Below are 15,919 nucleotides of genomic sequence, written 5' to 3' on the forward strand. Positions count from 1 at the left end.
GTCCCCAATGGTACTTTGCCTGACCAGAACATTTTCTGCCAGGGGCCTATGTAATCCTTCTGGAGTGGACACCTTCGAATATTGCCACCTCCCGCTAATTCACTCCTCATCACCTATAAAACCTGGCCCAAACTTGTATCGCATGGCACAAAACTTTCCAGAGTTCTGTCTCTACATATCTTTCTAACAGTCTATCTCACCTCCCTGGGTTCCTAAAGCTCCTTTCACTCCAGCCATCCTGTGTTCAGAGTTCCATGCATGTGGGATGAACACATGTTCATTAGCACAATCTTCTTCCTCAGCTTTCTCAGATGCGCTATCACTTCAACTTGACTCACCCTCTCGCCAATGTGGGCCAAGAGGCAGAAACTGGTGATGGTCGTAATTGTGGGCACAATTCTTCTTCTTGTTGTTTTTTGTCTTTTTAGGGGCACACCCACGTTATATGGAAGTTCCCAGGCTAGGGTTTGAATTGGAGCTACAACTCCCAGCCTACACCAGAGCCACAGCCACTGGAGATCCAAACCACATCTGCGACCTACACCACAGCTCATGGCAACACCAGATCCTTAACCTACTGAGCGAGGCCAGGGATCAAACCTGCGTCCTCATGGATACTATTCAGGTTTATTACCGCTGAGCCATGATGGGAACTCCAAGGGAACAACTCTTGAGGTGATAAGGAAAGCTTACATTTGTTTCACACTTTAAAGTCTTTTCATAAATATTATTTCAAATTAAAATGGGACAGATGACCCATTTTAACATGACCCATGAAAATACTAGATTTGGAAAGATTGGGAGGGCTGAGGGAAGTAACAGCTTCCCCTTCTTTTCTTGGCTCAAGTAATAACTCTGTCCTACAGAGACATAGTTTTTTTGTTTTTTTGGTTTTTTTTTTTTAAGTGAGGAAAGAACACGGATAAAAGTGAGGTATGGAATTGACAATGAGAGCCTGAGAATTTCGGAACTTAAACAGAATTAGAACATAAAAATCAGTCATGTTAACCACTGACCATTTATGTTACATGTTCTTTAATTTTTTTCTTTAAAGAGAACATATATGTTTTTATTTTAGTTTTTGGTTTTTTTTAGGTCCATACCCACATCATATGGAGGTTCCCAGGCTAGTGGTCAAATTGGAGTTGTAGCTGCTTGGCCTACACCACAGCCACAGTAACGTGGGATCTGAGCTGTGTCTGCGATCCACATTGCAGCTCATAGCAATGCCAGATCCTTAACCCACTGAGCGAATCCAGGGATCAAACGTGCATCTTCATGGATGCCACTGTGATTCATTACCACTGAGGCATGATGGGAACTCCTAAGAGTCCTCTCAGTAATAAAAACTCGATGGAGTTCCCGTCGTGGCACAGTGGTTAACGAATCCGACTAGGAACCATGAGGTTGAGGGTTCGATCCCTGGCCTTGCTCAGTGGGTTAACGATCCGGCGTTGCCGTGAGCTGTGGTGTTGGTCGCAGATGCGGCTCGGATCCCGCATTGCTGTGGCTCTGGCGTAGGCTGGCAGCTACAGCTCCGATTAGACCCCTAGCCTGGGAAACTCCATATGCCATGGGAGCGGCCCAAGAAATGTCAAAAAGACAAAAAAAACAACAAAAAAACAAAACCTTGAGGAGTTCCCTGGTGGCCTACTGGTTAAGGACTCAGCATTGTCACTGCTGTGGCTTTGGTTCGATCTCTGGCCTGGGAATTTCCATATGCCGCAGGCATATGGAATAAAATAAAATATTAATAAAATATTACACAAACCTCTGGACACTACATATAATGATGCTTCTTTAAAATGGCAAGAGGAGTTCCTGTCATGGCGCAGTGGTTAATGAATTTGACTAGGAACCATGAGGTTGCAAGTTCGATCCCTAGCCTTGCTCAGTGGGTTAAGGATCTGGCGTTGCCGTGTGCTATGGTGTAGGTCGCAGGCATGGCTCAGATCCCAAGTTGCTGTGGCTCTGGCATAGGCTGGCGGCTACAGCTCCGATTCAACCCCTAGCCTGGGAACCTCCATATGCCAAGGGAGCAGCCCTAGAAAAGGCAAAAAGACCAAAAACTAAAAAAATAAAATAAAATAAAATGGCAAGAAAGGAAGTTCTAGTTGTGGCTCGGCAGTAACAAACTGGACTGGTATCCATGAGGATGCAGGTTCGATCCCTGGCTTCGCTCAGAGGGTTAAGAATCCGGCATTGCTGTGAGCTGTGCTATAGACATCGCAGACGTGGCTCAGATCCTGTGTTGCTGTGGCTGTGGTATAGGCTGACAGCTGTAGCTCTAAAGTCAAATGCTAGCCTGGGAACTTCTATATGCTTTGGGTATGGCCCTAAGAAGACAAAAAGTAAGATAAATTAATAAAATAAAATAAAATAAAATGGCAAGAAGAAGCCAAAATACATTCTCTCTATACTTACCTTGAATTCTTTAATTCCAGTAAAAATACTGATAGATGAAATGTCAGTCTCTCCGTTTGGTTTGCATTCTGTCACAATTTCAATGACCTTGTCCAAGGCCACTTTCATTCGGTCAAATACTCCTTCTTTGTTTTTATGGGCTGATTCACAGTTGGGATGCCTGAGACATGTCTTTGAAACAATTGAAAATATTATGTTAGGATTTGGCCCGCATCATAATACACAAAATCTTACAGAGAACATGTCATGCTAATAAAAATGGTTCTTTACCAAAATCTCCTGTGTCCCTGGCTCACCCAGCTGCTTCTCCTCACTACAAGTGGAAGCAGGATGAGTAAAAAGCGATAGCAAGGTTAAGTGAAAAAGGCAGAGTGCAAAACTTTATTTTTATAATTCAGTATGTTCACTTAAAAGTTTTGAAAAAAAATCTTCATCATGATTAAACCTTGTAAAATATTGCCTTACACATGTAAGCGCTTAGAATGAGGAAAAGTGAACAAATGTTTTACAACTGTAGATGTCTCTGACTTATAAAAATGACGTAAAGGAAAAACTGCTCCAGGGCCTAGCTATGCACAGAGACTTCCAAGCAGACTCCAGGGAATTCTGTTTCTGGGGCTTCTCTGATCCTAGCCTAAGTCAATATTCTAAACAGAAAACAATTCCAAACAAACTGCTAATGAGAGGGTCACTAATTCCTTCTTTTTTTTAGAGCCTCACCCATAGCATATATGGAGATCCCTAGGCTAGGGGTTGAAGCAGAGCTACAGCTGCCAGCCTACACCACAGCCACAGCAACACAGGATCCGAGCTGCGTCTGCAACCTACACCACAGCTCACTGCAAGGTCAGATCCCCAATCCATTGAGCGAGGCCAGGGATGGAGGCTGCATCCTCATGGATACTAGTCTAGTTGGGTTAGTTTCCGCTGTGCCATGACGGGAACTCCTACTAGTTCATTCTTGAAGTATACCAATTTGCTGGCTGATTAATGTCTGGAAGTGCAAGCTCTTGATTGACAAATGTGTTAAAATTAGAATAAGGACTTAGAGGTATGAATTTAGAGTAAACAAACTGAGGGCTGACTTAATACTCCATTGCTCCTGAGCAGATTCTAACTTGCCTAGCTTTTTCTAGAGCACGTGTGCTGGCTCCCCAACGAGACCAGCAAGACCCTGCAGGCAGTGGCCGTGTGTGACAGGCCTCTCAATTCACAGAATGGAATAAGCCATCTTCTGCTGAGTTGCTCAATCAAAGCTGACTCGTGGATTACCAGATGTTTGGAGCCAGGGAAAGATGTTAACATTCTCATTAAAGGAGAGCTGCAATTTGACTAACAGAGCCTATGTTCTAACTTGTCACACTGATCTTTTTAAATGTAAAATATATGAACTGGATGTATTTAACCAGGTTTTCTAATTAATTTACCACACAGTAAAAAAACTAAAATTTTCTTACCTTCGAAGCGGTGAGAAGCATCATTGTACACTTTTCAAGAACTGCCCTAGCTGCTGCCATTTTTGCCTTTTTCTTTTCATCTTTCAAATCCTAAAGATAAAATAAAATCACGGAGCAGTCTAGGATCATGTAAACAATCCAATTTCTATCCTTTTTTCTTTTTTTGGCATGCCGAAGTTCTCAGGCCAGGGATCGAACCTGCGCCACAGCAGTGACCTGAGACACAGCAGTGACAACACTGAGGATCCTTAACCACTAGGCCACCAGGGAACTCCAACAATTCAATTTCTTGAGAAGTCATTTATTCAATAATAATATTAACTAACCTTTTTTTGGCCAAGCCCACAACATTAATTTTAAAAACAAAGTGAAAAAAAAAACCCACAATAAAACTTTATATAAAATGTCATCACTTCAATTGAATACATCAACACAATAAAGTGGAAAGAAACGGTTGAGCTTGCTAAGGGCAGCAGAGCCAGGAACTGTGACCTAGAGGAAGCTGCTACATGGCTCACATTCTGGTGGCCTGCACACCTGACATTCTTGTGCCCACATGAACACACTTCACTCCTAACCAGAAGCAACCATCCCATCCTAAGCTTTAATTAAAGTGACTTATTATTGAGCATTTATGAACTATTATTTCCTTCAAAATAGACACTTAAAATCAACTCTTTCAGGGACCACGTCTGATTAATTCCAGCTACAGCATCCCATAAGTGTTTATTCATGTCAATATGAGTTTTTTTGGTCCGAAACTTAGCCAATGTGCTGCTCTAAAATTTTTTTAAGATGAATTTGGCATTGTCACTGCTGTGGCTCAGGTTCAAGCCTTGGCCCAGAAATTTCTCCATCCTGTAGGCACAGCCAAAAAAAAAATGTTTCTTGGGTATATAATTTCCCCTAACTAGAATATAAACTCTGAAATAGGCACTGTGTTTTGATTTTCTGCTTTTGGTTTCTCTTCATAGAGCCCTTGATATTGAATGTGTGCTAGCACAAAAGGTCCCCAAATATTGCTGATCAAATCTACAACTAAATAATCTTATAATATTTTGGTTATACCATCTAAATCAGAAGTCAGCAAAAATTTTCAATAAAAGGCCAGATAATAAATTTTTGAGGCTTTCTGTGTCATTCGGTCTCTGAAACACTACTTAATTCTGTTATTATAGTATAACTAACCCCAACCCTAGACAATACATATAATAAACAAATTAATGATTAACAATACAAATAATAAACAATTAACAATAAACACTTAATAAACAAATAATACAATTAACAATACAATTAATAATAAACAAATTAACATGGTTGTGTTCCAAAAACTTTACTATGGAAACTCAAATGTGGATTATATAAAATTTTCACCTGTCACTTTAGTCAGTTTTTCTCATTTGTGAGTTAGGTAAAAAGTACTTTCTTACAAATAACAAAGACCTAAAGTTTTGAAAATGATTTGCTCTTTATTTGTTTCAAAAAATTAGAGTGAATTCAAAGTTACCCCTATAATAATATCACTCTCACTCACTGCATCCCAATACAGCTTTCCCAGGAAAGAAAGAAACAAAATTACATCTAGTACATGAGAAACTGCACAAAATCCAAAAGCTATTTCAGGATACAAGGTCACATGCCAAAGGACTGTGTCTTACAGATGATTATCATACATCAGAAGCATCTACCAAAAATAAAGGTTGAGGTCGCTTCTAAAATTTGCACCGTTCCTCACCTTGAACCTACTAGACAGGATTTCTAGCAAAAAAAAAAATTTGTGGGTCTACTTGACAATGCATTCAGTGTGTATGCCATACGCAACACTTGTAAACCATACATTACATCATATATTGTATGGTGATGGCAAATGATCAAAAAAAGATTGCATTTCAATCTGTTAGATGGCTGGTCCACAGGACAAAACAGAGGCTTCATTAAACCCAGATGGTCCAAGAAACACTAAGTGAAGCATATAATCCAGCCTGCCAGTTTTTTTTATTTTTTTAGGGCCAAACCCACAGCATATGAATGTTCCCATGCTAGGGGTTGAATTGGAGTTGTAGCTGCTGGCCTACACCACAGCCACAGCAACGTGGGATCCGAGCCATGCCTGCAACCTGCACCACAGCTCACCGTAACGCCAGATTCTTAACCCACTGAACAAGGCCAGGGATCGAACCTGCATCCTCGTGGATGCTAGTCAGATTCGTTTCCACCGAGCCATGATGGGAACTCCGAGCCTGCCACTTTCCAGGGCAATATCCCCCTTCCAACTCTAGCTGCAACCAGCACAGTTCACACTCAAAACTACGGTCTACAGGCCTAAACCAAAGCATCTCAAGAAGCGGTCAATTACATATTTAACTTGGCAAGATGGACTCAGGCACGAGTATCCCAATAAGGAAAAATCAATTCTGGATTTAATACGCTCTTCCTCCTCCCTAAATTTCAGGACTTACAGTCGGAATTGGGGAAGAGACCTACTAAGAACTGATACCACGGGGCAGTTCGAAAACTACGGGCTTTAGAATCAGATGTAATTGAGTTCGATCTGCTAGAAGAGTGACCTTGGGAAAGTCTGTTATCTTCTCAAGTTCAGTTTCCTCAAATGTGGAAGAGTAAGAACAATACCTACCTTACAGGGATGTTTTGAGAATTAAATGAGATTATGAATATTAAGTAGCTATCATATATCTGATGCAAATAACCCAATGCTTGGGTATTACTGTTAATCTAATGTAGAACAATTATAGAAAGATATAATAACAGAATAATATATTAGAAATTACAGAAAGAATAATAACAGAGATATATAACAAACAATATATATATGTATGATGCTCATTTATTTGCCTCGGCTCTGGTAGAAGAGTCAAATGGAAAGATCTATAAAAGAGGAAGCGCTTGAGTTGGGCTTTGAAGGCAAGTGTGACCCTTCCCTGTATGTGAGGTGGGAACATATTTAACTGTTATCTGTGTGCAAAAAAAGACATGCAGATCTACTTTGACCTGGCTTATTTAGGAAAGGCTTTCAAGACCAAGGTTACAGATTGAAAAAGCAAAGAAACCAACCCAAGTGATCACAAAGATCCTACGTCCATTCAAATTGAAAAGTATGCATGTATTTGAGTATTTTAAAATGTGGTAAATACATACATTTTGTCTATCTCCAGTGAGATGTGCAAACTCCACCATTTCATTTCCAAACTGGCTGAATATTTGGACAAACTCTTGAAAGCTGTTCACTTTCTCTAGTCTTTCCATAGTTGCAAGAACCTGCAAGGCAGAGAATATTTTATTACTGGGTGTAAATATGAAAGAGATGAGATATCAAGCCTGAGTGCAGAAAGGGAAAAAAGAGAAATTCTAAATTCTTCAGGAGAGCTGAGGAGGAGTCTGAGGAGAAGACAGGGAGGGAGGGGCTCAGAGAAATAGAAGCCGATTCAAAGATTAGAGTCATCTAGGGAATGGTTGGGTTTTTCTTGTTGTTGTTGTTTTGTTTTGTTTTTAGTACGGGAAGACTAGCGCTTACTTGAAAATTAAAAGGAAAAAGAATAGGGAGTTCCCGTTGCGGTGTAGAAGAAACAAATCCAATTAGGAACCGTGAGGTTGAGGGTTCGATCCCTGGCCTTGCTCAGTGGCTTAAGGATCCAGCACTGCCATGACCTGTGGTGTAGGTCGAATACACGGCTTGGATCCCGCATTGCTGTGGCTGTGGTGTAGGCTGGCGGCTACAGCTCCAATTAGACCCCTAGCCTGGGAACTTCCACATGCTGCAGGTGCAGCCCTAAAAAGACAGAAAGACAAAAAAAAAAAAAAAAAAAAAAAAAAAAAGGAAAAGAAAGGAGAAATACACAAGAGAAAAAGATAGTTTCTGTAGCATAGTCTAGAGAAGGTCGGGATGGGCAGGACCAAGGGAATGAAATCTTCAGAGAACGAGGATAAAACGTGATGCACAGAAGCTTTAAGGTTCAGGGAGCAAGACTGAGGGAACAGTGGAAGGAAGGGCACCTGCAGAGTGAGGCCTGGAAAGGGAGATTTAGGACTTCAATAGGGGGAAAACAGAGGATTTGGATCCGTCAGAAACTGCCTGTGTTGAAGAAGTTAACTGCCAAGAAGCTTCGGGCAGCCCAGGAGGATAGAGAGCATGTCTGTAACAGGGCCAGGGGACAATGGCATGTGTTCTCTTGACAGCAGAAGTAAAGTAAATAGATGTGAAACATATTTTCAAATACTTTTCTCTGAAATAACAGTACTGGATTAGTTTTAGTCAGACCAAGATAGGTAAAGAAAACACAGATATCCTGTGTTTACTTATTTTTAATGAGGATATGATGGATGTTTGGCGTGTTAATCTGCCCTGGCAGCTCAGGAAGTCCAGGCGACTAATGGAGATAAGGCAGATTGCCACCACCGAGCACAACCTCTGTCTCCCAAAGACAGGAAGGTTTTTTTCCCTATTCCCCAGCACTGCCCAATCCGCCTCTACAATTTCTTCTTCTCCATAAACTTACACTTATCTAAGAACCTGAATGGTATCCATGAGGACACAGGTTCAATCCCTGGCCCTGCTCGGTGGGTTAAGGATCCCGTGTTACCATGAGCTACAGTGTAGGTTGCAGACGTGTTGCTGTGGCTGTGGTGCAGGCTGGCAGCTGGAGCTGTGATTGAACCCCTAGCCAGGGAACTTCCATATGCCATGGGTGCAGCCCTGGAAAAAAAAAAAAAAATTACACTTATCAAGTCACTCAATACTGGCAAGGTAATTTTGTCCTCAAACTCGTGGGAGAATCCCTTCTCTGGCTGATTGCCTTCCTCCTTGCCTAGGGAATTATCCAGGGGAAGAAGCGATTTATAGACACCCTGGCTTCAGGATGATGAGGAAGCATGGGTGTTATCTGCGAGACTAGAGGAGGTCTAGACTGGAGGAGTTGAAATCTGTTCTCTAAGTTTTGTGCTTATTGAGGCATCTTTAGGGACTTTGCATATAGAAATTCCGTAGTGCGGATAATTGTGGTTTCAGGTGACTGCACTTTTTCTTAAGCTTATAAACTGTTACTTTATGTCTTGGAAAAACATGGGACAGGGGAATTCAGTATTTTTATCAGCAAGGTTTCTACATACACTGTCGTGGTGCTCAGCTTTTCCTCCCAAATTAGTAACGTGGAAAGTTCTCACCAATAAGCCTCAACAAGTAGATAATGGTTTTCAGAGAAGAAACAGTATTTGCAGTCAGAAGTTAGGCCCAGTACACACATTTAGGAGTTACAGGTATAGATGAAACACTACTTTTTAAACTATAGACGGAATAATAAACAGGTAAAATAGACAAGCATCGCCAAATTATCTGCAATTAACCTAAAACAAAACAAGAGACTTTTTGAACAACCCTGAAACAAACAAATAGAAACCTCAGAAAAGCAAGTACCTTATTTCTCGATCGTATTATCTGCTTAATGACTACTCGATCTGCCAGCAACAACACTTTGGTCACTGAAGAAAGAAGTAATCTTGCAGCTTTTATAACTCCTGATTTGTCTGTAAAAATTGTGATCTGGCTGTCAGATTCTGGATGATTCATGCTGCCTACATCTGTAAGTGCTGCAATTGTTTCTCCTAAGAAGAAAGGCAAGGGGAGGAAGTTAAATTAAGAATAAGACATACAAGGAGTTCCCATCGTGGCTCAAATCTGACTAGGAACCAAGAGGTTGCGGGTTCGATCCCTGGCCTTGCTTAGTGGGTTAAGGATCTGGCGTTGCCTTGAGCTGTGGGGTAGGTCGTAGACATGGCTCGGATCTGGTGTTGCTGTGTCTCTGGCGTAGACCGGTGGCTACAGCTCCAATTGAACCCCTAGCCTGGGAATCTCCATATGCCGAGTGAGCGCACAAGAAACGGCAAAAAGACCAAAAAAAAAAAAGAATAAGACATACAAATTAAAATCCATCCTTTCCTCTGATCTTTAAGGTAATGTACTCAATAGGTAGAAATTCGGCTTCGGGGCCTTGTTTCAGGAACCAGAAATAGCTTCTCCTTGAGGAACATAAAGATTCTCACACAACGCTCTCTAATGGTAAGATAATGGCACAGTCCTAAGAACTGTGGAAAATTGTTGCCTTCACTGAGGTTGAAAAATATCATAACTTTTGTTTCCAGTCATCTGGCAAACTACAGGATCCCAAAGACTCCTGCTGGTATAAGATCAAGTAAGAGAAATCCCAGGAGCCAATAACTAAAGAAGAATCTAAAAGCAGAACAGTTAGCAGCTGCCCAGGCTTTAGCCAGGAGTGAGGAGATGGAGGATGTGTGTGTGGGGTGTGTGTGTGTGTGTGTGTGTGTGTGTGTGTACTGCTGGTGGGAGGGTGGTCACTGACCACCTCTCTAACCTAAAGGGGCTTGGGCTTTTATAGATACCAAGGGAGAGAAGATACACAGCTTGGGGCCCCAAAGGGAGGCATCCTCAGTGAAAACGGGGCCTGCAAGAATTACCCATCCATTGGCAGAAGGAAACAAGCAAGTGCATCTATTGGGCAGCCTGGACCCCGGGTGGGAAGACAAAACAAAAGGGTTTCTCCTAAGAGCACAAATCACAGGCTGCCCCACAAGCTTGCTGTTTGAATGCATACTTTTTTTTTCTTTTTCTTTTTAGGGCTGCACCTGCAGCACTGGAAGTTTCCTGGCTAGGGGTTGAATTGGAGCTACAGCTGCCGACCTACACCACAGCTCACAGCAACATGAAATCCTTAACCCACTGAGCCAGGCCAAGGATCAAATCCGCATCCTCATGGATACTAGTTGGATTTGTTACCGCTGAGCCACAACAGGAAATCCAGAATTTATACTTCTTACGATGCCCAGCATAAATCATTCCACCACATGAACTCCCAACCCTCTGGAAAAAGTCTCTTCTTCACTGTTGCTATCAGAACCTTCTGATTTCTATAGAACAACCTTATCATCAATAAAACAATTCAAATATTTGTTGTCCCCCAAAGGGAAACCAGATCATAATGTTTCCTAAACCTTACTATTTAAATTAACGAGATGAAAGAAATAAAACTTTCATCTTGTAATGTTCAAGATCATTTTTAAAGTCCTAAATAAATCTGAGTCCTAAAGATCAAATTTAAAGTCCTAAATAAATCAGTAATGGATTGATTTTCTCACAAAAGCCCTCTTGTCAATATTATTACATACACCCAAGAGGCTAAGGATCTTGAGCAAAAGTGATTTTTTTTTTCCCTGCACATGAGGCATGCAGAAATTCCCAGGCCAGGGATGGAATCTGCGCCACAGCAGTGACCTATGCCTCATCAATGACAACACCAGATCTTTAATCGCTAGGCCACCAGGGAACTCCAAAAGTATCTGAATTCTTCTTTTTTTTTTTTTTTTTTGTCTTTTGTCTATTTTTTGTTGTTGTTGTTGTTGTTGTTGCTATTTCTTGGGCCGCTCCCACGGCATATGGAGGTTCCCAGGCTAGGGGTCGAATCGGAGCTGTAGCCACCGGCCTACGCCAGAGCCACAGCAACGCGGGATCCGAGCTGCGTCTGCAACCTACACCACAGCTCACGGCAACGCCGGATCGTTAACCCACTGAGCAAGGGCAGGGACCGAACCCGCAACCTCATGGTTCCTAGTCGGATTCGTTAACCACTGCGCCACGATGGGAACTCCCAGTATCTGAATTCTAATGAACAGATCACAAGGCACGACATGATGGAGTCAAGATTTAGGAAGATTAGTCAGATATAAGCATATAAAATAGACTGGAAAGAAGAGGTTCAGAGCCGAGGTACTAATCAGGCAGCTATTTCTTTTTCGCTTTAGGGCTGCATGTGTAGCATATGGAAATTCCCAGGCTAGGGGTCCAATGGGGACTGTAGCTGCTGGCCTATGACACAGCCACAGGAATGCCAGATCCAAGCTACATCTGCAACCTGCATAGCAGCTTGGGGCAACACGGGATCCTTAACCCACTGAGCGAGGCCAGGGATTGAACCAGCAACCTCATGGATACTAGTTGGGTTCTTAACCCACTGAGCCACAACAGGAACTCCTCAGGTAGCTATTTTAATTGCAGGTGTAAAGTGGTAAGGATCTTACTAGGATGATACCATAAGGATATAAAAAAGATGATTTGGGAGGTACCGAGGAAAAAATAGAAAATTAGTCCCTTAACAGTGAAAAGGAAAGAAAAAAATGAAAAAAATGGCTTCAAGTTTATAAACCTAAGTCACTTAAAAAAGTCAGAAGAGCATGGGAAGGAAGATGATACATTTAATAAGAAGAAGATCAGACAGTAAGAAATCTGAAGTGACACAGGAAAGCCCAAAAGATAATCCATCAGATTGGGCTTGGCCACGTATCACGACAAGAGCTGACGCTCTACTGACAGCCCACGCCTGTGGTAACCAGCCTCCAAGATGGCTCCCAACGAGCCTCCTGGTTCTCTCGCCATTTGCCTCCTCCCACATCACACCAGAGCTGGCATGGCAGAAGCGGTAGCATGTTACACCCCAGTTAGGTTGTTAAAGACACTGAGGTAGCCGTCTCGGTTGCTCTTTCACGGAGGGAAGCCAGTTAATGCGTTGTACGCAGCCATTGCTAAGAGAATCATACATGAAGGGAAACTGAGGCCTTCAGTCAACAGTCAGCGAAAACATGAAACCTGCCAGGAACCAAGAGAGGGAGCTTAAAAGCAGATGCTGCAGTCCAGTCAAACCTTCAGATAACCGTAGGCCAGGTCAACACCCTGAGGACAACCTAATGAGTGACACCGACCCAGAACCAGCTGGTTAAGCCGCTCCCTGATTTCTGACCCTGAGAGACTGTGTGAGGGAATTAATGCGGTTTTAAGTTGCTAAATTTGGGTTAATATATTACACAGCAAGAGGTAACTAAAACAAAGTTTAAACAGCAAAATACACAGAGCCAAAAGAGGTTAGAATTCAACTTCAATGCACAGAGAAAGGGGCAAGAGGAAAAGTGTCATTTTCCAATAGCAAAAAGTATAAAAACGCTTCCTCTGCACCCTTGGAAAATGTTACTTTTTCCTGTAGCTCTCTGTCATCAAAGATATTACATATGAGCCTGTGCCATAGTTATTTAAACGTTCCTTTTTGTGACTAAACCCTAGGCATTTAGCCCTAAGCATGTGGGATGGTAACATCTGGTTAGCTCCACCAACGAAGTCAAATGCTTCCTTAACATTATGAGGGTGTTCAAGCATAGACTGTTCAGAAATTAGTTCCCTGTCAAAATCACAAAGCTATCTCACAGCTAGCTTCACGGTGGTCATTTTTTAACTTGTTATATGTGACGAGTTAGTGTGATGTCTTCAAGTAAAAACTCAAAGTCAGTCAAATACAGATATTGATTGAGTGCCCATAGAAAATATAAAACTTGTCTAGGAGACAAGTAAAAACTAAAAGCACGGTGGGCAGAGAGGGGCTGTATGCAAACTTCCTGTTATAACACAAATAAGTCAGGAGATATAACCTACAGCCTGGCAACCACAGTTAATAATACTATGCTGCATATTTGAAATTTCTAAAGAGTAAATCTTAAATTCTCATCACAAGAAAAAAATGTTGTAACTATGTGTGAATGTTAACAAGACCTATTGTGGTGATCATTTCACAATATATACAACTACCAGGAGTTCACGCTGTGGCTCAGTGGTAACGAACCCAGCTAGTATCAATGAGGACGAGGGTTTGATCCCTGGCCTCGCTCAGTGGGTTAAGAATCCAGTGATGCTGCAAGCTGCGGCACAGGTCACAGATGTGGCTTGGATCTGGCGTTGCTTTGGCTGTGGCGTAGGCCAGCAGCTTCAGCTCTGATTCAACCCCTAGCCTGGGAACTTCCACATGCCATGGGTGTGGCCCTAAAAAAAAGGAAACACAAAATATATAAATTTTGAATCATCACAGTGTACACGTGAAACTAATATAATATTGTATGTCAACTATACCTCGAGTTAAAAAGAAGTAAAAATATAATGCAAAAGTTCAACATGGGGGAAAAAACAAACAAAATTATAATAATGATAACAAAGATTTATTGACCATTTTCCACATGCCAACTGCATACATGCATTATATCAAAACGCCTCCATAAACACTAACAATACCCCTATCTTATTAGACAAGAAAATTGAGGTTTTAAAAAGTTTAGTAGTTTGCCCAGTATCCCATCATTAGCAAATGGAAGAGCTGGGACTAAAAACCAGGCTGTCTGACTCCAAAGCCCTAGTTCTTTATCACTGGTTCCATCCCTGGCCTTACTCAGTGGCTTAAAGATCTGGCGTTGCCATGAGCTGTGGTGTACGTCACAGACGCAGCCTGGATCCTGCATTGCTGTGGCTCTTATCAGACCCCTAGCCTGGGGACTTCCATATACCATGGGTTCGGCCATAAAAAGAAAAAATAAACCAAAAAAAAAAAAAAAAAAAAAGAAACCCCAAAAAACTACTCTTGCTTAAATTAAGGGTTTGCTTAAGAAACAATAATATGAAGAACATCTCTACACTTTCTGCTGGGCTATTCATTGCATTATGTAATAATGTCTGTTGTATAAGTGCCCACACAATAATTTAGTGCCAGGAAAAAAAAGTCACACTCCTCTTGACAAGCTGGTTTGTTTCCTTTCAACAAACAATGAGAATTACATAACCCTTTCTTTCCCACACTTTCGTCTTGCCTTCCAGGAAGTACAAAGATAAATTTCATGTTCAATTATTAGAGTAACAATGTTGGCTGAAGTTTCCAGTATATTTATTTTCATCTCCTATTTTAATGGTTTTCTTAAATATGCATGTTTAATTGCAAGCTATTTAAAATCTCTCTTCATAGGCAGGCAAAATATAAACTGTGAATAGAATAAGGCCACCTCCCTTTCCCCACATAACATCTATTCTAGATCCCAGAGAATGGCTAGAAACTTAGGAGTCAACTCAGAATCCTCCCCTGTCTTTAATCAATAACCAAGTTCTAGCATTTAACCACCTTAGTGAATATTTAGTGTACTCTTTGTGCTTTTCATATCCCTAAGACACTGCTTTGGTTTAGCTTGGTTTATTTATTTTTTTAAATGATTTTTATTTTTTTCCATTATAGCTGGTTTACAGCGTGTTCTGTCAATTTCTACTGTACAGCAAGGTGACCCAGTTGCATGTATACATATACATTCTTTTTCTCATATTATCCTCCATTATGCTCCATCTAGCTTGGTTTATTTGAAAAGCTTCCATATTAATCTCCCTGCCTTTAGTCTCAACTCTTTCTCAGTCAGCCCTCATTTATTCATTTCCTCCTTACTAGCAGAAAGATTTCTTTTTTTAAATTTAATTTAATTTAATTTTTTTTTTTTTTTTGTCTTTTGTCTTTTTAGGGCCGCACCTGCAGCATATTAAGGTTCCCCGGGTAGGGGTCTAATCGGAGCTGTAGCTGGCAGCCTGCACCACAGCCACAGCAATGCCAGATCCGAGCCGCGTCTGTGACCTACACCACAGCTCACGGCAATGCCGGATCCTTAACCCACTGAGTGAGGCCAGGGGTCGAACCTGCAACCTCATGGTTCCTAGTCAGATTCGTTTCTGCTGTGCCACAACGGGAACTCCCACTAGCAGAAAGATTTCTAACACAAAATTATTGTTTTTCATCTGGTCCCAGATTCCTCAGTCTATAAACTACGGAATAATACCTGAAGTCCATCATATAAACACTAGGGCCATGTACTGTCTAGCTGGCCCCTCCACATTACCTGGCCTGATCTCACCCACTCCCTTCCCCTCATGATGACCCTCCAAACACACCTGCTCCTCCCTCAGGGTTGCCCTTGTCAATGAACAACCATCAATCACCCAGCTGTTCATACTTCAAACCTTGGAGTTATTCATGACTCTTCTTCCCATCACATCCCACATCCAACAGCAAATCCTACCAGGTCCACCTTTTCAACATAACCAAACACAACCGCTTTTCACTACCTCAGATGCTCTCACTTGGACTAAGTCACAATTATCTATCACCGGA

At 41.6% G+C, this 15,919-nt stretch overlaps 1 protein-coding gene across 6 annotated transcripts in view; it reads right to left on the bottom strand.

The window, feature by feature from the left end:
* Positions 1 to 15,919, bottom strand: part of CTNNAL1 (catenin alpha like 1) — a 73,010-nt gene that overhangs the window by 34,984 nt on the left and 22,107 nt on the right. For all 6 annotated transcript variants that reach the window (XR_014825269.1, XR_014825280.1, XR_014825274.1 and 3 more), the window contains 4 exons: positions 9,313 to 9,500; positions 7,041 to 7,160; positions 3,882 to 3,971; positions 2,425 to 2,595 (listed from right to left, as the gene is read on the bottom strand). Coding sequence is in view for 2 of the 6 variants with exons in the window: in XM_003353601.5 (XP_003353649.3) it covers positions 2,425 to 2,595; positions 3,882 to 3,971; positions 7,041 to 7,160; positions 9,313 to 9,500 (569 nt within the window). In the remaining 4 variants the exon portion in view is untranslated. The remainder of the gene's footprint in view (positions 1 to 2,424; positions 2,596 to 3,881; positions 3,972 to 7,040; positions 7,161 to 9,312; positions 9,501 to 15,919) is intronic.

The sequence above is a fragment of the Sus scrofa genome, chromosome 1, assembly GCF_054392235.1.
Source record: "Sus scrofa isolate SSC_HxYL_T2T_F1_AM1 chromosome 1, Sscrofa_HxYL_maternal_Yorkshire_Landrace_v2.0, whole genome shotgun sequence".
NCBI classification, from domain to species: Eukaryota; Metazoa; Chordata; class Mammalia; order Artiodactyla; family Suidae; genus Sus; species Sus scrofa.